This window comes from Marmota monax, unplaced genomic scaffold (assembly GCF_021218885.2).
Source record: "Marmota monax isolate L192 unplaced genomic scaffold, Marmota_monax_Labrador192_F-V1.1 WCK01_AAM20220418_F8-fsc00012, whole genome shotgun sequence".
Lineage (NCBI taxonomy): Eukaryota > Metazoa > Chordata > Mammalia > Rodentia > Sciuridae > Marmota > Marmota monax.
In genome coordinates, this window is record NW_026695227.1 from 7,606,265 (window position 1) to 7,630,440 (window position 24,176).

At 34.6% G+C, this 24,176-nt stretch overlaps 1 protein-coding gene and 1 pseudogene across 3 annotated transcripts in view; one reads left to right on the plus strand and one right to left on the minus strand.

Moving 5' to 3' along the window:
* The window catches only part of Aebp2 (AE binding protein 2), a 194,555-nt gene that overhangs the window by 43,584 nt on the left and 126,795 nt on the right, over positions 1–24,176 (plus strand). For all 3 annotated transcript variants that reach the window (XM_046436023.2, XM_058576362.1, XM_046436024.2), the window contains exons 4-5: positions 10,712–10,898; positions 17,050–17,174. In XM_046436023.2, the coding sequence (XP_046291979.1) occupies positions 10,712–10,898; positions 17,050–17,174 (312 nt within the window). The remainder of the gene's footprint in view (positions 1–10,711; positions 10,899–17,049; positions 17,175–24,176) is intronic.
* On the minus strand, positions 12,759–14,347 carry LOC124087243 (sister chromatid cohesion protein PDS5 homolog B-like; annotated as a pseudogene).

Below are 24,176 nucleotides of genomic sequence, written 5' to 3' on the forward strand. Positions count from 1 at the left end.
TTGCTGAGTTCCATATATTTTCTGGCCTTTTTTTTTTTTTAAGTTGTTGATAGACCTTTATTTTATTTATTTATTTTTATGTGGTGCTGAGGATCGAACCCAGTGCCTCACACATGCTAGGCAAGTGCTCTACCACTGAGCCCACATCCCTAGCCCCTATAATCTGGGTATTAATCTCTTATTGGAGTTTGCAAATAATTGCTTATTTCCTGTAGGTTGTCTCTTCACTGTTGATTGTTTCTTCTGTTTTTCAGAAACTTTTAGTTTGATATAATTCCATTTGTCTGTTTTTGTTTTTGTTTCCTGTATTTTTGGGGTTATAGCCAAAAAAATGTTTGCCTAGAACAATGTCCCGAATCATCTGTCTTATGTTTTCTTCTAGTAATGTCATAGTTTTGGGTCTCACTTGATCTACTTTGATTTGATTTTTGTCTTAGTTGTTCCAACTCAAGTTAATTTTTGTGTATGATAAGAGGTAGGGTTGTAATTATTCAGAACATGCATATCCAGTGTTACCTGCATTTTATTGAAGAGACTATTTTTTCATACATCTTGGTTCCTTTGTTAAAAATCAGGTGGTTGAAATAAATATGTGAGTTTATTTCTGGGTTTTCTAGTCTGTTCCATTGGTCTGTATGTAATATGCTTATGCTACTACCATGCATGTTTTTAAGTCAGATATTGTAATGGTTTCAGCTTTTGTTCTTTTTGCTCAGATTGCTTGGCTAGCGGGGTGGTAGAGCATGTCTGTAATTCCAGCTATCTAGGAGACTGAAACAGGAAGTTTGCAAGTATGAGGCTAGCCTGGGTAATTCAGCAAGACCCTGTCTCAGAATAAAATATAAAAAAAGTGTAGCTCAGTGATAGAGAGCTTGCCTAGCATGCATGAAGCCCTGTGTTCAGTACCATAACAACAACAGAATTGCTGTAACTATTTAGGGTATTTTGTGATTATATATGAACTTTAGGAGTGTTTTTTCTATTTTTGAGGAAAGTAGCATTATTATTTTGATAGGGATTGTATTGAATCTGTAGATCACTTTGGGCAATATGGACATTTTAATGTTTTTCTTTCCAGATTGACTATTTTGAGAGCTTCATAATCTAAAAAGGATTCTTAAAATAGACTACTTAACAGTCATGTCTTATCAAAAACATTGAGTAGCTGGGCATGTTGTTGTATGCCTATAATTCTAGCTTCTTGGAAGGTTGACACAGGAGAATCTTGTAAGTTCAGGGCTAGCTTGGGAAGTTTAGTGAGACTCTGCCTCAAAATAAAAAATACAGATCTATTAATATGGCTCAGTGGCAAAGTGCCCCTTGGTTCAATTCACAGGACCGAAATGCAGGAAGTATTTCGTATTAAACATGTACATTTTATAATTCATTGTAATAGTACCCTATTCCTCCCTTGCTTCCTCCTTTCTTTTCTTTCTTTCTTCTTCCCCCTTTTCCCTACCCCTCCCCCTTTTCTTTCCTTCCCCCTCCCTCCATCCCCACTTCCCTCACTTTCCTTTTTTCAGGTACTAGGAATCAAACCTAGGATATCATGCATGGTAAGCAGGCAGTCTTCCACTGAACTACATCTTCGACCTTATTTTCCATTTTTATTTTTTGCAGTGTTGGGTATTGAACTCGGGGCCTTATACATAGTAGGCATTGCACTACTGCAGAGGTACAGCCTACCCCCATTAATTGCGTTTATTATTTAATTTTTATCCATTATTGTTTTTTGCAGTGGTGGGTTTTGAACTCAATTCCTTGTGCATGCTGGGCAAACACCCTACCACTGAGCCATACTCCCCAGCCCTGATGATAGTATTTCTTTTTTAATTGGTACATCATAATTATACAATAGTGGGATTCATTGTACCATATTTGTACATGCACATAATAGTTTGATTCTTTTTCTGTGTTCCTCCATCTCCTACCTACTGTGCTCTGCTGATCACTCTTCTATTATTGTTATTTTAATTAGTACATTATAATATTTTGTATATATACAGGATTCATTATGGTATATTTGAACATGGACATAGCATAATTTGATAAATTTTATTCTCCAGTATTTCCCTGTGCCTTCCCTTTCTCTACAATTCCTCCTCCTCCTCTACTCTGCTTCTGTTTTTCTGAGACTCCCTTCCCCCCCCCCTTTGTTTTTTCATATCCCTTTTTTAACCTCCCTTCTTCTGGCTTCCTCATATTGAGAGAAAATATATGACCTTTGACTTTTTGAGTCTGGCTGATTTTACTTATTTAGCATGATGTTCTCCAAGTACATTGATTTACCTGCAAATGGCAAAATTTTATATTTTTTATGGCTGAGTAAAACTTCATTGTTTGTATACACCACACTTTTTTTTATCTGTTCATCTGTTGATGGATACCTAGGCTGATTTCATGACTTAGCTTTGGGAATTGTGCTGCTATAAACATTGGCATGCATATAGCACTATAGTATGCTTATTTTAGATTTCTGGGATAAATACTGTGGACTGGGATAGCTGGGTCATATGGTGGCTCTATTCCTAGTCTGTTAGGAATCTCCATAATGCTTTCTGGAATGGTTCTACTCATTTGCCTTCCCACCAGCAATTTATAAGTATACCTTTTCTGCCACATCCTTGTCAGCAATTGTTATTTGTATTCTTGATGATTGAGATTCTAACTGGGATGAGATGAAATCTCTGTGTAATTTTTATTTGCATTTCCCTGATTACCAAAAATATTGAATATTTTTTCATTTTGACCATTTGTATTTCTTCTTTTGAGAAATACTGTTTAGATCTTTTACCCATTTATTGATTGTGTTATTAGAATTTTTGGTGTTAGTAGTGTTTCAAAAAGGAAAAGATCTTGTGTTTGTTTATGCATGTGTGTGTGCAATTATTATTGCTGTTATTAGTTTTGGATTGAATGCAGGGTCCTTTTTTAAAAATATATTTTTAAGTTCTAGATGGACACAGATACCTTTATTTTATTTATTTTTATGTGGTGCTAAGGATCAAATCCCGTGCTTCATGCTAGGCAAGCAGTCTCCCCCTGAGCTACAGCCTCATCCCTGAATGCAGGGTCTTGTGTGTGTATAATCATTAATCTATGTCTCTTTAGTTCTTATTTCAAAGTTTTATTAGTTTGGTTATGTGAATTATGGCTATACTGTTAAACTGCAACAAATCATCAAAGTATAGGACACTGAGTAGGGCAATGTGTTTCTTGGCTGATGTTTGTATAAAACTTCACCTGTGCATCTGTTTATTCTTATAATCTATGAGCATGGGATATCTTTACATTTTTTTGGTGTGCTCCTTCATTTTTTTTTTCCATGTCATAGTTTTCATTATGGAGGTCTTTTACTTCTTTGATTAAATTTATTCCTAGGTATCTAATTTTTTCATAGCTACTGTAACTGAAATTGCTTTCTTAATTTCCTATTTGAGCCAGTTAAGTATTGAAATATGGAAATGCTACTGGCTTTTGTATGTTGGTCTTATATCCTACAACTTAATTCATTTAATTCATTTGTTAGTTTTAATAGTTCTGTTGTTTTTACTGTTGAGTTTTTAGGTTTTTGAAGAGGCATTGTTTTAACTTCTCTTTTCCAATTTGAATGCTCTTTATTTCCTTTTCTTGCCTAATTGCTCTGGCTAGGAAAATCCAAATTTCTTTCCATTATGTATGATTCATAAATGATCTTCTTATTTAATATTTACCTGCTTCTCTAGTCTTAGTCCCTCATTATCCCCTCATAGAAAATTGTGTTCTAGCCATACCACATTATTTATAGTTTTCATATGAATCATATTTTATTGTCATTTTGCTTTTATAGGCTGTGCTTTATACCTGTTTTAAAAGCTTTATTTCAGACTAATTTTTTTATTAATTTTTTTTTTGTTGTTGTTGTAGATGGACACAGTACCTTTATTTTATTTATTTTTATGTAGTGCTGAGGATTGAACCCAGTGCCTCACATGTGCTGGGCAAATGCTCTGCCACTGAGCCACAACCCCAGCCCCAGACCAATATTTTTATTCATAGAAAAGTTGCAAACAAGATCGCAAGTTCAGAGCCAGTCACAGCAACTTAATGAGGCCCTAAGCAACTTAGGGAGACACTGTCTCAAAGGAAAAAATAAAAGGGCTGGGAATGTGGCTCAGTGGTTAAGTGCCCATGAGTTCAATTCCTGGTACCCCCCAAAAAAGAAAAGTTGCAAAGATAGAATTCCTGTGTACTTATCACATTTGTTTCCTGTAATGTTATCTTGTAATGCTATAGTATATTTGTCTAAAACCAACATTTCTACCTGGAGTATTTATTTTCTTCAGATTTACCTGCTAATAATACCACATCTTTTGAATCCATTACTTTCTGCTCTGTGTTCCAGTATCCCATAGTAAAACATCATAGCACTTTCAGGAATATAATTTTGAATAAAACAGTGTTCATAATAACAAAAATGGTCTTAGTATTACTTTGTTTGAATAAATTTTTGAAAAATGTCCAGTAATTTCATGTTCCAAATTTTAAAACAGTTGCTTGACCTCTGTGGTAACAACATATGTAGGATGTTTTGATGGATTTAGGAGATAAAACATTTAAAATAGTGAATGTCTAACAACCACTTTTTTTCTTAATGGTTGAAACAGGTTGCTTTTTCATTAGAACACCAGGTGTTGTAGCTTGAATCATGGGCATTTTTATATGTGTGAAAGAAAATGTGAGATGAATATTTGAACACTAAAACTATATTCACTATCATGAAATGGTTATGTAAAGCAGAGTGAAGCTACTGAGGTCATTTGAAGCTACAGATTTGTCACTCTCCTCACATCTTCGAGGATATATGCTAATAAGTAGAATGTTGATAGATGACACCTAAAATTATTTTATTTTTTAGGAAAGGAGTTTGTATTTAAATTCCATTATATATTTTAAGTTTTATAAAAGCAGTTTTTCTTTCATTTTAAATTATACTTTTCTGTTTTCTTCTTTAGATTTGTGATTGATCAAAATCAAAGAAAAAATAATTCTCTATTAGCATTTTAAATACTGATTCCATTTTCAGAGTGTCAAATCATTGTTCATTAAAATATGCCCTTAGATTTACTCTTCTAGTTCTAGATGCTATCAGGGCCTGTTCTTTGTAGTGCAGGACAAAATGACTGTATAAGCTTTCTGGGAAAGATAATTGTGGGTAAAGCCACCATCTCTGAATTAAAATATAGGGCTTGAATCTGAACCTTTACTGTCTTCTCTTCCTTAACCTGTAGGCAAGTAATTGTTCTAATATTTGAAATGTAGAGTTTTTCAGTAGGTTTGTTGAGTTATACCAGTACTGAACTGAAACCAAGGACAAAAGCTTTTTTTTTTAATGGTGTATTCCCAGAATTATTAGATTCAGCAGACAGATATTTGTTTTATTTATTTTTCCAAAACTTAGGATTGAATGAAGCAGTGGTGCTCTACTACCTGCCTGTACCCCTAGCTCTTTTTATTTTATTTTGATAATAGGTCCAACTAAAGTTGCTGAGACTGGCCTCAAATTTATAATCATCCTGCCTCAGCCTCCCAGTCACTGGAATTATAGGCATGTGCCATCATGCCAATGTATGATTTTAGAGTAGAAGAACGGTTAGAGATGGTATCTTCTGAACTTTCGAAGTGAGGAAAAAAAAATCATTGCTTGGCTTATTCTATGGTAATATTGCCTAATAGAAATATATATAAAACACATTTTAAAAATTTCCAGTGTCACTGGAAATAGTTTAAAGAGAAAAGTGAAACTGGGTGTGATGGCATAAACCTGTCAAATGCCAGAAAATTGGGAGCCTGAGGCAGGCGTATCACTAGTTTGAGGCTGGACTGGGCAGTTTAGCTACAACCTGCCTTAAAAAAAAAGAATTTGAAAAAGGTCTTGATGTGTATGTTGATGGTAGAGCACTTGACTGTCATGCTGAGGACCTAGGTACCCACCCCCTCAAAAAAAAGCAAAAGTAAATTTAAATGTCTTTGACTTAAACACAATATTTCAGAATGTTATCCATGTGCAAACATTAATGAAATGTACTTTTTGAGAGGGATGCTAACACTTCCAAATCTGGTGTGTATTCTACACTTACAGCGCTTCTCAAATAAGACTAGCCACAGGGTGATGTGGTGGCACACACCTGTAGTCACAGCTACCTGGGAGGCTGAAGCACATTACAAGCTCAGGAATTTGAGGCCAGCCTGGGCAACATAATGAGAAAGAGAGACCCCATTTTATTTTAAGGGGGGGAAAGGGTACTTTTTAAATGCTCGATAAGTATATGCCAATCATGGTTAAATGAACAGTAGGAAATTAATTCATTAGGGCCATTTATACTTAAAACTTTGTCAATTCAAATGTTAAACAATTTAACTTTCTTTGAATTTCACATTATTTCCAATTGAAGTATACAAACCCAAGTTGTTCCAAATAGACTTAAAATTTTACAGTAACTAAGTTAAAAATCAGATTTTAAGTTAAAAACTAAATTGGTCATAGCTAAGCTCTGTGAAGCGCACTTGAAATCTCAGCCACTCGGGAGTCTGAGGTAGGAGGATCTCAAGTTGACACCACATCATATGGGCAACTTTAACAAGACCTTGTCTCAGAAAAATAGGCTATGGATACTATTCAGTGTTAAAACACCCCAGGGTCAGTCTTTGGTATTACATTAAAAAAAGAGAGAAATCTTTCCCAAAATGCAGTTCAGAATCATGAGATACCATCTCATACTCACTAAAACATTGTTATTCAAAACAAGGTAAAATAACAAGTGTTGCCAAGGATGTGGAATTAGTAGTTATACCACGTTTTGAGGACTCTAAATATTCTACTGAAGTGTACAGTTTAAAATGGCACACTTTAAAATTGTTATTTAAAATTCAAATTTAAATGTATGTTTAGATTTAACTTTACATAATGTTATTCCAAATGTTACATTAGTATTAAAATAAAGTTATAATTTAAGTAATATAATTTTTAATTATTAAATATTTATGGTACTGGGATTGAACCAGGACCTCTTGCTTGGTAGACAAGTGGTCTACCATTAAGCCACATTTCCATGCATGTAATTTAAAATATATTATTATTTTTGTTTATTTTATTATTATTATTTTTGTAGTGTTGGGTTTTGAACCCAAAGCCCTGTGCATCCTACAGGAAGTGTTCTAACTAAACTAAAATCCACATCCAACTTAAAATTTAAAGTCATATGTTGCTTAAATTTTAAATATGCACTTTAAAAGTGTATACTTTGAGATAATATACTTCATTTATTAAAAAGAAGATTAAATAGATAAAAATGTTTTGTGTGTGTAGGAGTGAAGGATTCAAATGCCCATATCACCCTTTATGCATAGATCCTTGTTGAGATCACTTTTTTGTTAAGAACTAAGTTGCCAGGCTTCTGGATCCCCTCTTTTTCTGTCCCTCAAATACAGCAAAGTCTTTTCTTGTTTTTTAGTTTATTTTTTTATTATTATTTTTATTTGCAATTACTTCTTCTTTTTCTTTTTTTTTAGTTGGTGATGGTCCTTAATTATTTATTTATTTACATGTGGTGTTAAGAATCGAACCCAGTACCTCACATGCTAGGCAAGCGCTCTGCCACTGAACCACAACCCCAGCCCTGTAAGCAAGGTCTTTTTAACTTTTTTTTTTTGTAGTTGTGTATGAACAGAATGCCTTTGTTTGTTTATTTTTATGTGGTGCTGAGGATCAAACCCAGTGCCTCTCACATGGGAGGCAAGCACTCTGCCACTGAGCTGCAGTACCTGAACTGTTTTACTTGGCCAAGCCTGGGGGGGCGGGGTTGACCATTTGGGTAAGGCAATAGGATAGGTAATGGATAAAATAATTGTAAGATGGGGAAGTCCATCTTATCAATTATCTTGTCAGTTTTTTTCTTTAATTATTTGTGCTTTTGATAATATATCCAGAATTTTTCTACAAGACTGAGTCATCTAGATTTTCTCCTGTTTTCTTTTAGATAGTCATGATTTTTATATTTTACATTAGGTCTATGGTCCATTTCGATTTATTTATTTATTTATTTTTAGTTGTAGATGGACCCAATACCTTTATTTGTTTTTATGTGTTGCCAGGGATGGAACCCAGTGCCTCACGCATGCTATGCAAGTGCTCTACCACTGAGCCACAGCCCTGGCACCATTTTTATATTTGTTAAAGGTGTAAGGTCTGTGTTTAGGTTGTTTTTGTTTTCTTTTTATATATAAACAAATATTCCAATGTTTCTTCCCCCTCCCCTCATCAAGTACAGGGGATTGATTCCAGAACTTTATGTATGGTAGGCACGCTCTCTATAACTGAGTTATATCTCTAGCCCTTTATAAAATTTTGTTTTGAGGTGGGATCTTGTTAATTTTTCTAAGGCTTGCCTTAAGTTTGGGGCTCTCCTGCCTCAACCTCCTGAGAATTGTGTAACCATTGCTAGGTTCTTGTGCTATGTTTGGAAAAAGACAAGTTTCGAAAATACTATTTTTCTTCATTAATTGGCTTTAAGGAGTTTGTGACAAAGTTAGAATTTCTCCTTCGTCAGAAATCAGTTGACATATTGTGTGGGTCTATTGTGGATTTTCCTAATGTTTTATTTATCTGTATTTCTGTCCTTTTCCTAATACCATATCACAGTGATTATTGTGTCTGTGTAGTAAATGATGAGATTTGGTAGTGTGAGTCTTTCAAGCTTGGTATTTTTCAATATGATGATGATGATTATTAATCTTCTACAGAATAATTAAAAACTAAATGCTATATAAATTTTACCTCAACAAATAATAGTAACAAATCAGTTGCAATGAAATAAATTTTAAAATTTACAATAGCTATTTTGACTAGTGGCTCCTGTAGTGAACAGTGTAGTTCTATGAATATGTTTGGTGAATTCTTAAAAGTCTAAGAAGACAATAACCAATAGGTTCTAAACTTCTCATGGTTAGAATACATAGCTGAACATTTCTGATGCAGGTTATTTGAAGACCACACCAATGACGGTGTATTTTTCTTTTTATTAGGATTTACCTAAAAATGGGTAAGATTTTTAACAGTAATATGGAGTGCTATTAAAAGTTCCCCAAAACGTCAAAATAGATGGAATAATTATTGGCACTGTATAAGGAGCTCATTGTGAAATGTTTAAGCCCACATTGATTTTTATCACAATCTGTAAGCACATTGCTATTCATATCTGTTGATGTATTTAGAAATGTTTGATTCACAAGATCCTTCTAGAAATCGTCACTCATAAGTGTGCATTTATGTCTTCAAAATGCGTAGAAGGTTATGTGTTGGGATCAGCAGATAGACAGTGAATGTGTAAGGATAGGCTCAAAGGAGTATCAGCACTTGTTTACTTTAGGCAGATTTAGGGAATTTGTGACAAAGTTAGAATTTCTACTGGAGGATTGTGTTGAACTTTTTGGTAATTTAAACTGATAGAGGGTACCTGAATCAAAAGAAAGAACCTGAAGGCATGTGGTTTTGGTGTTGAACCTTAAAAATATATGTGCTTGGTGTTTGTTTGGTTTTCAAGTCAGAAACTAAATAAACTGAACACCATTTTATTAATAGAAAAGTTGTTATCAATCCAGCTGTGTTTTTTTTTTGTTTGTTTTTGTTTTGATACTGGGGATTGAATCCAGGGGTGCTTTACTACTGAGCTTATACTACCAGCCCCTTTTATTTTTTATTTTGTGATAGGGTCTTTGCTTAGGGCCTTGCTAAGTTGCAAGAGACATGGAAAAATTATATTCCAAGATCTAACTAGAGTAATGTAGCTGATTTGTATATTGTAATTCTGATGATATCTGAGCCTTCTAATTTGTTTCTAGAATGGTAGATTTGCCAGGTTACTTGGATAGTTGTCCTTTTCATTGAAATCTTGCAAGTAGAGAAGGCTGAAGAAGCATTATTTAATGGAACTTATAAAGGCCCACAAAAGACCAACACTGAGCAAATTTATAAGAAAATCATTATTTTTGGAGTACTGGGTATTGAACCCTAGGCCTTGTATATGCTAGGCATGTACTCTACCACTGAGCTACATCACCAGTCGTTGTTTTCAAATTCTATTTTGAGACAGGGTCTCAATATACTGCTAGGCTGTCCTCAAACTTGCAATCCTCTTGCCTCAGCCTCTCAAGTAAATGCCTAGCTATAAGAAAATTCTTTAAAGATCAATAAATTTCTCTTCTACCTGTAACAACACTATAGAACATTAGGGAAGCTGATGAAGCTTTTGAAGTAGCATATATCTTAAGGTAAGAAATTTAAAAAATTTAGGAATCCCAGTAATTTTTTGTTGGGATAAATAACTTCCTGCTCCTGTTATAAAAGTGATTAATTCAAAATCAGATATTTCTGGGAAGAACATGCCACCATTTTTTGTCTTGCATGTAGTGGAAAGAGTAGTAGGACTGGTGAGTCATGAAGCTTGAGTTGTATTTTCTACTTGTGCCACTGACAAACATTGTTATCTTTAATAGCTTTGTTTTATGTATAAAATGAACTTCTTTTATAAAAGAAATCTCTCATGTATCTTTTGTAGAATTATTTCCATTGCACTGATTTATTTCTGAAAATACTAAGAATTAACTAGCTAGGTTAATTCTCATCACTTAAACAGTATCCCTGATGTCCTTTTTCTCTTTTATTTTTATTTAGTGTGTTGTTGGTGGCTGCAATGCCAGCTTTGCTTCTCAGGGAGGGCTAGCTCGCCACGTACCCACACACTTCAGTCAGCAGAACTCCTCAAAAGTTTCTAGCCAGCCAAAGGCCAAAGAAGAATCTCCTTCTAAGGCTGGAATGAACAAAAGGAGGAAATTAAAGAACAAAAGACGACGCTCATTACGTAAGTGTGTTTCACTTGAGAATCTGTGTATATTAAAAGATTCTGTTTGTATCTCTACCTTTCAAGCAAATTCGATTTTTACCGTCTTTCAACTTGGTTTATCTGTTTCTATTAAAAGAAATATACAGGAAGGATACCTGTTTGTCAGTGTGAGAATTCAGTGACACATGTGCAGTAGCCATAGAATTATATATGACCTTAGAATATGCAATGTATAGAATTAGATTTTGAGGGCTACTTTGCTTCTGTTATAGCTGAAGAAAATTTAGAACATGGCATGTTGGTATTTCTAAAAAGAAACATTTTAGGAAATTTGAAAAATGGTGAAGGTGAAAGTCAAGTAAAATTTAAGTAATACATCAATTCCCAAGTGTAGTATGTGTGAAAGCAAAAGAATTGAATATACTCTATGAGTCTGTACCTACAGTCCATTGTAATACGTATGTACTATGGTTATGTGCTTAATTACTAGGTAATAAGATACATCGTTTATGTTTAGGATAGAAAATAATTAGATGATAAGGCTTGCAAGTGTTGGGGCAAGAATTGATTGAAACCCCAGAGTCTAGCACCATTCTTAGCTCTTTATATCAGCTGCAGCTGGCTAGCCAATCTATCACGAAGAAATATGAGTCAGAGTGGGTATGAATGAATGAATGAATGAATGGAGCTGTAATGAAAACGAGTTCTCTGCAGTGGTGAACTAGGGGGAAGGAAAAAAAAAAAGATTGCACCTTACCTTCTTCTCTTGGGATTTGATTGGGATATAGAAGAAAATCCAGATACTAAATCCAGGCTATAACTTTAATCTCTAAAACATGGACCCCTATCCCCATCCCTCCGTTTGCTGCAGTACTGGGGATTGAACCCAGGGGTACTTTACTTCTGAACTATCTGTCCCCACCTCCTCCTTTTTTAAATTTTGAGGTAGGGTCTTTCTAAGTTGATAAGGTTTGCCTGTAATTTGGGATTCTCCTGACTCAGCAGAAAATAAAGGCATGCGCCACCATACCTGACTTGAAATATTTTTGTTAATGCAAAGCTGCAGTGACTCAGCCTTCTGAGTAGCTGGGATTACAGGTGTGTACCATCACATCTGGCTTAAAAGTTTTAGTCTTCAGCATGGCTTTTTTTTTTTTTTTTGATAGTATGAGGGACTTAACCCAGGGCTCTCTACCTCTTAACTAGATCCCCATTAAATTGTTCAGGCTGGCCTTGAACTTAACAACCCTCCTGCCTCAGCCTTTTGAGTAGATGGGAGTAGATAGTTTGCTTCATCTCTCTACCTATATCTTTTTTGGGGGGTAGGGGGGTGGTCCTGAATCAAATACTTAACACATCTTCTGAGAATATTCTTCTGCATAACCACATCACCATTTTTACACATAACCACTGGAACATAGGGTGTCTATTTTTATGATTTCCAAAGGGTGTGTGTGTGTGTGTGTGTGATGCTTGGGGATTAAATCCAGGGCCTCATACTAGACAAGTCATGTGGGCCACATCCCCAGCTTTCCAAAGGTTTTTTTTTTTTTTTTTGTGTGTGTGTGTGTGTGTGTACACCAGGGATTGAACCCAGGGGCTTTTAATAACCGAGACACACCCCCAGCCCTTTGTATTTTTTTATTTCGAGACAGGGTCTTTCTAAGTTGCTTAGGGTGTTGCTCAGTTACAGAGGCTGGCTTTGAACGTGTGGTCCTCCTGCTTCAACCTCCTTAACGAATGGGATTATGGTTGGGCATCGGTCTGGCATGTTCCATAGCTCTCCCCCCAGTCAGTTAGCTCTGCTTTTTAATTGCTTAATCTCATTTTGGCAAAATTTCTAAAAAATAGTCGTGTATTTTATTGTGTCTTTACCCTTTAAACAATGTTTATATTGTGTATTCTACATTTTTAAATACAGCTATTTGTGGCTTCTTTCCCATAAAATCTAATAGTGCAAATGATAAAAAGAAGAGTGTGACATTTGAGACTTTCTTCACAGCATATAAATCCAATGTGGCAAGTACAAGTAGTAAAAGCACTTCATCTGTTCTGTATTTTGCAAATTTTAGGGAACCATGTATTGAGGAAAGATCCATTCAAAAGTAATTGATCATCAATACTGTTTTGGTAAAATATATGTAGCCGTTTTCCTTGATCCTTGATATCTGTTTTGTAGCATCTTTTCCAGCTATTGATTGTAAAGCATACTTTTTGCAAATTTGGGCAAATCCCATCATGGCTTCTTTGCACACTCTCCAATGTTTATCTAATGTTCACTCTCTCACAAAATTAAGTAATTGATCATTGACCAGAAGAATATCATTTTTAGCAACTATAACTACAGAGATGATAACATTATGTCTAATAGCTTCTTCCTCAGAGTCATGAAACCTCATTTTAAGATATTCTGTTAAATCCTTTGCTAAATCGGTGGTTCATGAGACAACAACTAGCAAATTTCACAGTTTCCAGGTGGATTGGTACATGGATATCATTAAACCTGCTTAAGCACTGCCAAAGTGGTTTGTTTTGAGAAGCCAATTCTGAATCCTTTGCCCTGAACATTTTTGCTAGTAGTTTAACAACTTGGAGTCCTTCCTCAATATAGTTGCTCTTTAATTTAAACTCAAGCTGGGGAAAAACAGAGAGCAGCAGTTGACTATCAATATTGTAGAGCTCCAAAATTAAGTCAAACACATGTTCTGACAAATAACTGATAGATATTTTCTCAAGCATCAGATCCTGATTTTAAAAAAATGGTAATACATGGTTTAATAGTTTGAGTTGTCCTCTTCAGTAAAGACTTTGCCAAATCATATACTTGCTTGTTTAAATTCTTATTGGCAGTCACCAGATTTACTAAAACGGTTTCCAAAAGCTCCTGAGACACTGTATCACCTTCACAAATAATAGAGCTCATGGGGTCTACCATGTGCATATGAACTTTCTGATTATGCCCATTGTTTATAACTGAAAATAATGTTCTGTATAATTAGGTAAAAATGTCATTGCTGTCTTCTAACTCAGCGCATATGTTGTATGACTTGACTCAAGCAATGTTCTCAAGTAAATAAAAATATCTATTGTATTATGGGCTTTTTGTATCCTCCAACCCCTTCAACTGCCTTGTTACAAACATAAATATATCCTTTAGTTTATCAGGGGATGTGTAAGGAACTTCAGGAGCATAAATCCTGAAAATATTGGCAAGGCAGCAGGCCATTAGTAAATGAACATCTTTATCAGGATGCTTAAGGAAACAATCTGAAGCAAGATGTAAAGCTACGTTTAGATAAAGCTCCTTTTCTTTTTCAGAGTCCTAGTCCATGTCCTTGAAAGTTTTCACAGTCATCTTTAACCATCTCACCATCTCCTCTTTAGATATTTTATCTGAGATTTCCTTGACACTAGGATATATGATAAGTAATTTTTTCATCATTGGTCCTTGTCTTTGAATAAGCCATAATGGAAAAATTTTTACCCCTCCAGGTGAGTTAGACACTCGGAGGGGTAAAAATGTTTACCCTTTCACTCCTTTCACTCTACTGCTCCCCAGGATCCACCATTATATCCAATTGCCTATCCATAGTTTTTGATTATGTATTTATCAGTTGAAAAATGCATGGACTGTACACAGCTGTAATATACATAATTTATACATTGTAGGTAATATTAACACACATTGAAAGGAATTGCTTAGAAGGAATATTGAAAAGGAAGAAATGAAGAAATAAACAAAAGTGCTATTTCCCTTATTCTAATGAATTATACATGTGCTTTGGGGCGGGGAGAGAGAGAGAGAGAGAGAGAGTGAGTGAGTGTGTGTGTGTGTATGTGTGTGTGTGTGTCTGTCTGTCTGGGGCTGGGGATTGAACCCAGGGCCTCGCACATTCTGAATGTGTACTTTATCACCAAGCTATACTCCAGATTTTAGTTTGGTATTCTTCATATTTATTATAACAGTGGAGGTCTGCATTGCATAGAAGTTCAGTGGCTCTTTTCATCATTTTTGAAACTTAAGTGATGATTTTAGTGTTTTGATCTTGAAGGAGGAGTGACTAACCTGAATGATTAGAAGGGGTAAATTATTATTTTCTCATAGTGCTTATTCTTTCTTAGGAAAACTTTTTATGAAACCACATTTTTCTCCTCAGTAGCTACAGAAGAGAGATTTGTTTCTTAGCATTAGGTAAAAATCATCACTGCTTCCCACCCCAAGTATGGTTGCACTCCTGGTTTTGTGGGTTCTGCTACTTCATTTCTAGATGGTGTTTTTCTTATTTTCTCTTGGAAAAAAAGAAAAAAAAATCTAGTGAGAAAAGTTACTGGTGAAAATGTCCTGTACAAAACCTGTGGTGTGCTGGGTGTTGTGGCACACACCTATATCCCAGCGATTCAGGAGGCGGAGGCAGGCAAGTTCAAGGCTGGCCTGGGCAACTTAGCAAGATCATGGTTCAAAATAAACAGTGAAAAGCACTTGGGGATATAATACTCAGTAGTGAAGCACCCCTGGGTTCCGTCCCCTGTACTAAATAAATAAGTAAAATAAACTGTTGTATTTTTATTATTTTTATAGGTATTCTGAGAAATCTATTGATAGTCACAGTATGGAAAATCAGCCTGCATGTAATTCAGAATACTTTATACCAGAAATCAAGCCAATCATTGTTTTTAGGAAAACTGAATTTTGAGTTCAGATCATGAACATTACATATATCAGTAAGCTCTGTAAATATAACATAACCAACTCTTTAATTTGAGCAATTTTCTTTAAAAAAATTTCTTTTAGTTGTTGATGTTCCTTTATTATTATTTATGGATGGTGCTAAGGATCAAACCCAGTGCCTCACACATGCTAGGCAAGTGCTGTATGACTGAGTTAAAACCCCAGCCCAATTTTCTTATTAGTACTAAGAATAGCCCAATTTGTAGTAGTATTTAGTGGAGTAAAAATAGAAATTTAAAAAACATTCTCCAGTGTATGACTTTATTGTGAATACACTAAACAATTTCTTACTTTGTTTATTTTAAAATGTTACATAAGGCTTGGTATAAATTGATGTATGATTTACAAGACAGTTTTGTATGCTTTTGTTTTATTTAATCAATATATAGTTGTTTTATTCCCATTTTCTGAATGAGAAATAGTCTAAAGTAGGTCATGCACATAGTCCCCCGCACGCTGATAACTCGTGAGTTTGGAACTTTGGTGGACTGATTGTAATTCAGAAGTGTATTGATGGGGATGTAGTTAACTGATGGAGTGCTTGCCTAGCATGTGTTAGGCCCTGGATTCCCCAGCACCGCACACACACACACACAAAATTCAATGACATATTAGGCTGAGCACAGTGGCTCATGTTTATAGTCCCAGTTACTGGGACAAATGAGAAGGATCATTTGAGCCTAGTAGTTCTGAGACCAGCTTGGATAATATCTCCCCCCCTCCAAAAAATTGTCAATATTTCTTAAATTGTTGTATTCAATAAAATACTTATCAACATCTCTAAATGTCACTTCGTTGGTACTGGAAAAATTTTTTATTACATATTAAAAACAATGCCCATGAAATGTAATTTTTTTAAAATGCTAATTTTTTAAGTTGTCAGTGGTCCTTTATTTATTTATATGTGGTGCTGAGAATTGAACCCAATGTCTCACACATGATAGGCAAGTGCTCCACCATTGAGCTACACCCTAGACCCATGAAATGTATTTATGTTTGGCTATGGTGAGTTTGAGACCCTGGTGTTGTGCATAGATGGAGGGTGTCAATTAGATGTTGATCTGTGTTGAAAATGTAGAGCTGGTGCTGAGGAGAGATGTTGGAATAAAAGGTACAATTTTATGAAAAAGTAACTGCAAATGAAATTATGAGGGTTGAGGTTAAAGTCTCATATTTTAATGGGGGAGAATTAATCCATATTCAAGCATTAGTTAGAATTTTGCTTTCCAACTTTATCTTCTCCATCTTTCTCTTCTCTGCCAGAGTCCCTGTTTTGAAAGCAAAGAATATCTTGCATTTAAACCCTAGATAGGGTTAAACAATTACTTGTTTAAAACTAATCTTTTTAACTTATTTTTGTGGCGAATGGACTATTTGTACATTTAATAGACTTTATATTTTTCTAAATATTCTTTACCTTTTTTTTGTGTTGACTTGTAGCACGACCACATGATTTCTTCGATGCACAAACACTGGATGCGATAAGACACCGAGCCATATGCTTTAACCTCTCAGCTCATATAGAAAGTTTAGGGAAGGGACACAGCGTTGTTTTTCATAGTACCGTAAGTATTTAATTTTTCCTTTTAAATTATATATATGTAGATTTGCGAGGGCTGGGCTCTGGCTGGGGCTCAGTAGTAAAGCACTTGCCTAGCTTGTGAGAGGCACTGGTTTCGATCTTTAGCACCGCTTACAAAATAAATAAAATAAAGGCATGTAGTCCATCTGTAACTACAGAAAAATTTAAAAAGATTTGCAAGGTCTATTTTGTTTTTAAAACCATACTCTGAATTGCTCAAATTCTAAGAAAATACATTTTAACAAAGTCACAAAACCTTTATGCTTTATCAGTATTTTAAAAATTATTTGTATTAGTGGTTATAAAGCAGATAGTTCCTATAATTCTGTATGTTTATGATTAAAGTGAATATTTAAGCCTTTTGTTTGAGTTTTAAAGATATTGTGGCATAGTGTGCTACTTGCATTAGACTGGGCTTTGACTTTAAGTAAATGAGGTGTCTTTTCTGCCCTCTGTGGTGTTTTATTTTGTTTTTAGGTCTAAAACTTTTTATTCATACCCCATGTGTTGTGTAGACCTTACCCTCAATATATACACATGTAGTTAAAAAGTTATATATCATTGGCCATCAAATTAAAGTTTGTTGAGGGAGAAAATTTTAAATGTTTTGTTTTACTGATATATTTTGGGTGCCTTGAATTTTGGCTAGCACATGGTAGACATTCAGTATATTTGTTGGGTGACCAGGTTTTCAACACAGAAGAAAAATAATCAAATTGAAAAAACAAGAAGTAAGTATAGTTTACTTTTAGGTTAACTAAGAGTTAATATAATTGTTTTCTTTCATGTCCTTTTCCATTTGTTACCTAATCATCAATCCACCACCCTACTTCATTCTGGAGATTGAACCCAGGGATGCCCTTACCACTGAGCTATATCCCCCAGTCCTTTTTATTTTCAGACAAGGTCTCTCTAAATTGCCCAGGCTGACCTCAAACTTGTAGTCTTCCTGCTTCAGCCTCCCAAGTAGCTGGGATTACAGGCATGTGCTACTGTGACCAATTCTAGTCCTTTTTAAGTTGGTGTAGTTTGGTGTAGGTAAATTAATAAAGGGGAATTACAGACCAGATTATTGATAATTTGAGTCCATAGAAAAATGAGTATTTAATTTTCACTGTTGAAATATTAAATATTCTAAATTTGGTTTACTTTTATATTTCAATTGAACAAGAATTTAATATTAAAATAATTGTTGACATCTATATCTTGTTGGATTTGAATCTGCTTTCCCCATCTCCTGTAATGAGATTTTCTTGGCAGTTTTACTTTTCCTTACATTTATAGCAATTTCCCAGTTATTAGACTTTTTTGTATATTTGTGTATACTTCTATTGTTCTTTCTGACCCTTTTGATTTTTCATCTGTCTTGCTCACTAAATATATGTCACCTGTTATATTCCCCATTCCAATCCATTTTAGAAAACAACTTCCAGTACTACCATTATAACAGTCTACTCTACTGGGTCTCCCCGATATTCTCATTTTAAAAATAAGGAAATGTTCTAGTAGTGTATTTGTGGATATTCATCATAAGGATTGAGTGGTAAAATACTATAACTACTTTCTGAAGATAGTTGGAAATAAGATCTTAGAGTATTTGTGTTTGTCTTAGTAGGAATTGAACCTACAGTATTTTGCATGCCTGGCAGATACTCTACCACTAAGCTACCTCTCCAGCCTTTTAAAAATATTTTAAAAATTTGAGACAGGATCTTACTAAGTGTCTAGGCTGGGCTCAAACTTGAAGTCCTTCTGCCTCCTCCCGAATTTATAATATTTTATTTTTATGTGATATAATTTCAGTCTAGATTAGTCTAGATGCAAGGATATATAATTTTATAAGCTCTATTAAGATTGAATGGGTCAAGAAAATAACTCAACAATGGATTGTATTTATGAAATAAATCTAAATGGAGGCAAACTTGATACAATTTAAGACAAATTATTAAATATATCATATAAAATTAAATTGTAGATATTTTTAATTGATCATACAGCACTGCTGTTCCTAACTCAGATTTTTCAGATGACAAAACTAGGAACTAAACATGTTCTGTGCCTTTTCCAGTATGACACAGTGTAGTTATATGTATGTACATAGTATAGTTACATAGGGCTTAGGGACCTCTATCCCTAGCTTGATTCATGGATTCTATAGTGAGAACCCTTTTGGTATTAGGCTAAAATATGTGATATTAAAAGGAACATAGAAAAATAGAGCAATATTTAAGTATCAGTATACTCGAAGCAAGCTTTTTAAATAATTAGGGGTGGAATTGTGAATATTGGAAATTAGGTAAAGATATGAGTGTGAGAGAGTAAAGAATTGAAGATGTGTAATTAAAGGAAAGAAAGTAAAAGATTGTATATAGAAAGAGGAAAGGGAAATTTTATTTGAAATTGTAAGATGTGAGGTGTGTGTGTTTGGATTTGAAGAGAGGTATACGATATTTACATTCTTTTAAAGAGCATAGGAAATATAGTTATCTAAATAAGGATGAGAGAGTTGAAGGGGAAAATATAATGTTTGGAGACCGGAAGGAGTTAAAATGGCTACTTTGGGAATTTTGCTGTGGTACCAAGGTCAGGGGCTTGCTCAGTAGTGATGATAGAAGTCATTTTTTTGAAGCTTGTAAACATAGGTTTATAATGCGGTAGGCCTGAAATTGGTTTTTTTTATTTATTTGCAAAGTTTGGCAGGAATTTCACGTAAGGCCTTGTGTATGCTAGGCAAGTGCTCTACCACTGAGATATATTCCCCAGCCCCAGAAGTCTTTATTTATTCTATTATTATTATTTTTTTCATTTAATTTTTTGCAGTACTGGGTATCAAATCCATGGGTGCTCTACCACTGAGCTATAATTCCCAGTCTTTTTATTTGGAGACAGGGTCTAGTTAACTTGCCCAGGCTAGCTTTGAACTTATGATCCTCCTGCCTCAGCCTTCTGAATCGTAGGAATTGAAGTATACGACCTCGAAGTTAGTCCATTTGTCTGTGTGTCTGTCGTTAAACAAACAAACAAACAAACAAAAGGTCAATAAAGATGTGGTCACCAGGCTGAATGTGGCATTAGGGCAAATTTGTTCATTCATGTAAATATTGAGGACTTACTGTGAGGTCAGGTACTAATGGTAAAAACCAGAGAAAACAAATATGGTACACTGTAGTGGAAGAGACATGATAAACAAAGGAAGTTAGTAAAATTGTAAAAACTTGAAAGAAAAAGGACATTTTAACTAGAGTGGAAAAATGTTTGAAAAGCAGAGAAGAGGAAGATCAGTGTAGCTGGAGAGAACTAGACAGCAGGAGTTAAGTCAGGTAAGTGGGAGAACCTTGTAGACTTACTCTGTGTGAGATGAGAAGCCATTGAAGGAATTTGAGTAAGCATGACCTGACTTTCTTCCTTGATTTTTTAATTGAGGTATAATTTATATAAAGTAAATGGCACCCAATTAAGTCTACAATTCTGTGAATTTTGACAGTTGCATTCACCTATGAAACAACTACTACAGTTAAGATACAGAATATTCCCATCACTCTCAGTGTTGCAGTTAATTCCTCCACCTTTTCCTCTAAAGAATATACTATTGTTTTGACTCTCACAGACTATAATGTGCTTGCTTTGTTTTTGGTGTTGAGAACAGATTGTAGGAGGTCAGGAGTAGGAAGAAAAGAGTCCAGTCTTTCAGTTGAGACTGATAGTGGCTTGGTTCAGTGTGGTTGCAGTGGAAATGGTAAGGACTGCATCTTTTTTTAAAAAATTTTAATTTGTTAAATATGACAACAGAATGCATTACAATTCGTATTACACATATAGAGCACAATTTTTCATATCTTTGGTGTACACAAAGTAGAGTCACATCCTTTGTTTCTTCATACTTATGTTAATGATGACCATCCCATTCCACTGTCTTTCTAACCCTATGCTCTCCCTTTCCCTCCCTTCCCTTTTCCCCTTTGCCCTATTTAGAGTTCATTTAATGCCCCTGCCCCCCAGCATATTATGAATTACCATCCTTAAATCAGAGAAATCATTCAGTATTTGGTTTTGGGGCATTGGCTAATTTCACTTAGCATTATATTCTCTAGCTCCATCCATTTACCTGCAAATGCCATGATTTTATTCTCTTTTAATGCTGAATAATATTCCATTGTGTGTATATACCATATTTTCTTTATCCATTCATCTACTGAAGGGCAGGTAGGTTGGTTCCACAGTTTAGCTACTGTGAATTGTGCTGCTATAAACATCGATGTGGCTGTGTCCTTGTAGCATGCCATTTTTATGTCCTTTGGGTATAGACCAAGGAGTGGGATAGCTAGGTCAAATGTTGGTTGCATTCCCAGTTTTCCAAAGATTCTCCTTACTGCTTTCCATATAGGCTGCACCATTTGCAGTCCCACCAGCAGTGTATGAGTATGCTTTTTCCCCTGCATCCTCGCCAACACTTATTGTTAGTTCTGACGGGAGTGAGATGAAATCATAGAGTAGTTTTGATTTGCCCTTTTCTAATTGCTAGAGATGTTCAACATTTTTTCATATATTTGTTGATCATCTTCTGAGTAGTGACTGTTCAGTTCCTTGGCCCATTATTGATTGGGTTATTTATTTATTTATTGGTGTTAAGATTTTTGAGTTCTTTATGTATTCTAGAGATTAGTGCTCTATCTGATGTGCATGTGGAAAGAATTTGTTCCCAATTAGTAGGCTCTCTGTTCATCTCACTGATTGTTTCTTTTGCTGAGAAGAAGTTTTTTAGTTTGAATCCATCCCATTTATTGATTCTTGATATTAAAATTGTGCTATAGGAGTCTTATTAAGGAAGTTGGGGGCTATTCTGACACGATGGAGATTTGGACCTACTTTTTCTTCTGATAGACACACTGTCTCTGGTTTAATTCCTAGGTCCTTGATCCACTTTGAGTTGAGTTTTGTGCATGGTGAGAGAGAGGGGTTTAATTTCATTTTGTTGCATATGGATTTCCAATTTACCCAGCGCCATTTGTTGACGAGGCTATTTTTCTCTAATGTATGTTTTTGGTGCCTTTGTCAAATATAAAATAACTAATTATGTGGATTAGTCTCTGTGTTAGTCTCCTCTGTTCTGTACTAATGGTCTACAAGTCTATTTTGGTGCCAATACCATGCTGTTTTTGTTACTATTGCTCTGTAGTATAGTTAAAGGTCTGGTGTAGGGATGGTCCCCTGTTACACTCTTCTTGTTAAAGATTGTTTTAGTGATTCTGAGTCTCTTATTTTTCCAGATGAATTTCATGATTTCTTTTTCTTTTTCTGTGTCATTTGGATTTTGATTGGAATTGCGTTAAATCTGTATAGTATTTTGGTAGTATGGTCATTTTGACAATATTAATTCTGCCTGTCTAAGTACAAAGTAGATCTCTTATAAGGTCTTCTTCAGTTTCTTTCTTTAGCATTCTGTAGTTTTTGTTGTAGAGGTTTTTCACCTCTTTTGTTGATTCCCAAGTATTTTATTTTTTGTTGCTGTTGTAAATGGGGTAGTTATCCTCATTTCCCTTTCAGAGGATTTGTTACTGATATACAGAAATACCTTTGGTTTATGGTGTTGATTTTATTTCCTGCCACTTTGATTTCATTTACTAGTTCTAGAAGTTTTCTGGAATTTTTTGGGTTTTCTAGGTATAGAATCATATATCATCAGCAAATAGTGCTAATTGAGTTCTTCTTTACCTATCTGTATTCCTATAATTTCTCTAATTGTTCTGGCCAGTGTTTCAAGAACTATATTAAAGAGAAGTGGTGAAAGAGGGCATCCCTGTGTTACATTTTTTTTTTTAAGATGGAATGCTTTCAATTTTTCTCTGTTTAGAATGATGTTGGCCTGAGGCTTAGCATAGATAGCTTTTACAATGTTGAGATATGTTCCTGTTATACTTAGTTTTTCTAGTGTTTTGAACATGAAGGGGTGCAGTATTTTGTCAAATGCTTTTTCTGCATCTATTGAGTTGATCATATGGTTCTTATCTTTAAGTTTATTGATGTGATGAATTACATTTATTGATTTCCATATGTTGAACCAACCTTGCATCCCTGGGATAAGCCCCACTTGATCGTGGTGTACTATCTTTTTGATATGTTTTTGTATTTGATTTGCCAGAATTTTATTGAGAATTTTTGCATCTATGTTCATTAGAGATATTGGTCTGAAGTTTTCTTTTCTTTGATGTGTCTTTGCCTGATTTTAGGATCAGGGTGATATTGGCCTCAAAGAATGAGTTTGGAAGTGCTTCATTTTTTTCTATTTCCTGAAATAAATTGAAGAGTATTGGTATTAGTTCATCTTTAAAGGTCTTGCAGAAGTTGGCTGTGTATCCATTTGGTCCTGGGCTTTTCTTGGTTGGTAGGCTTCTGATAGCGTCTTCTATTTCATCACTTGAAATTGATCTGTTTAAATTATGTATATCATCCTGATTCAGTTTGGGCAAATCATATGACTCTAGAAATTTGTCGATGCCTTCAATATTTTCTATTTTATTGGAGTACAAGTTTTCAAAATAATTTCTAATTATATTCTATGTTTCTATAGTGTCTGTTGTGATATTTCCTTTTTTATCATGGATTTTAGTAATTTGAGTTTTCTCTCTCCTTTCATTAACATGGCTAAGGAACTGTCTCTTATTTTTTCAAAGAACCAACTTTTTGACTTGTCAATTTTATTTCTTCTGTTTCAGTTTCATTGATTTCAGCTCTGATTTTAATTATTTCCAGTCTTCTACTTCTTTTGGTGTAGAATTGTTTTTCTTTTTCTAGGGCTTTAAGATGTAATGTTAAGTCATTTATTTGTTGACTTTTTGTTCTTTTAATGAGTGAACTCCATGCAATGAACCTTTTCCTCTGAGAACTGCCTTCATAGCATCCCAGAGATTTCAATATTTTGTATCTGTGTTCTCATTTTGAAGGGTGAATACTCTATATATGTCAGTGAAGTCTAAGTTATTGATTG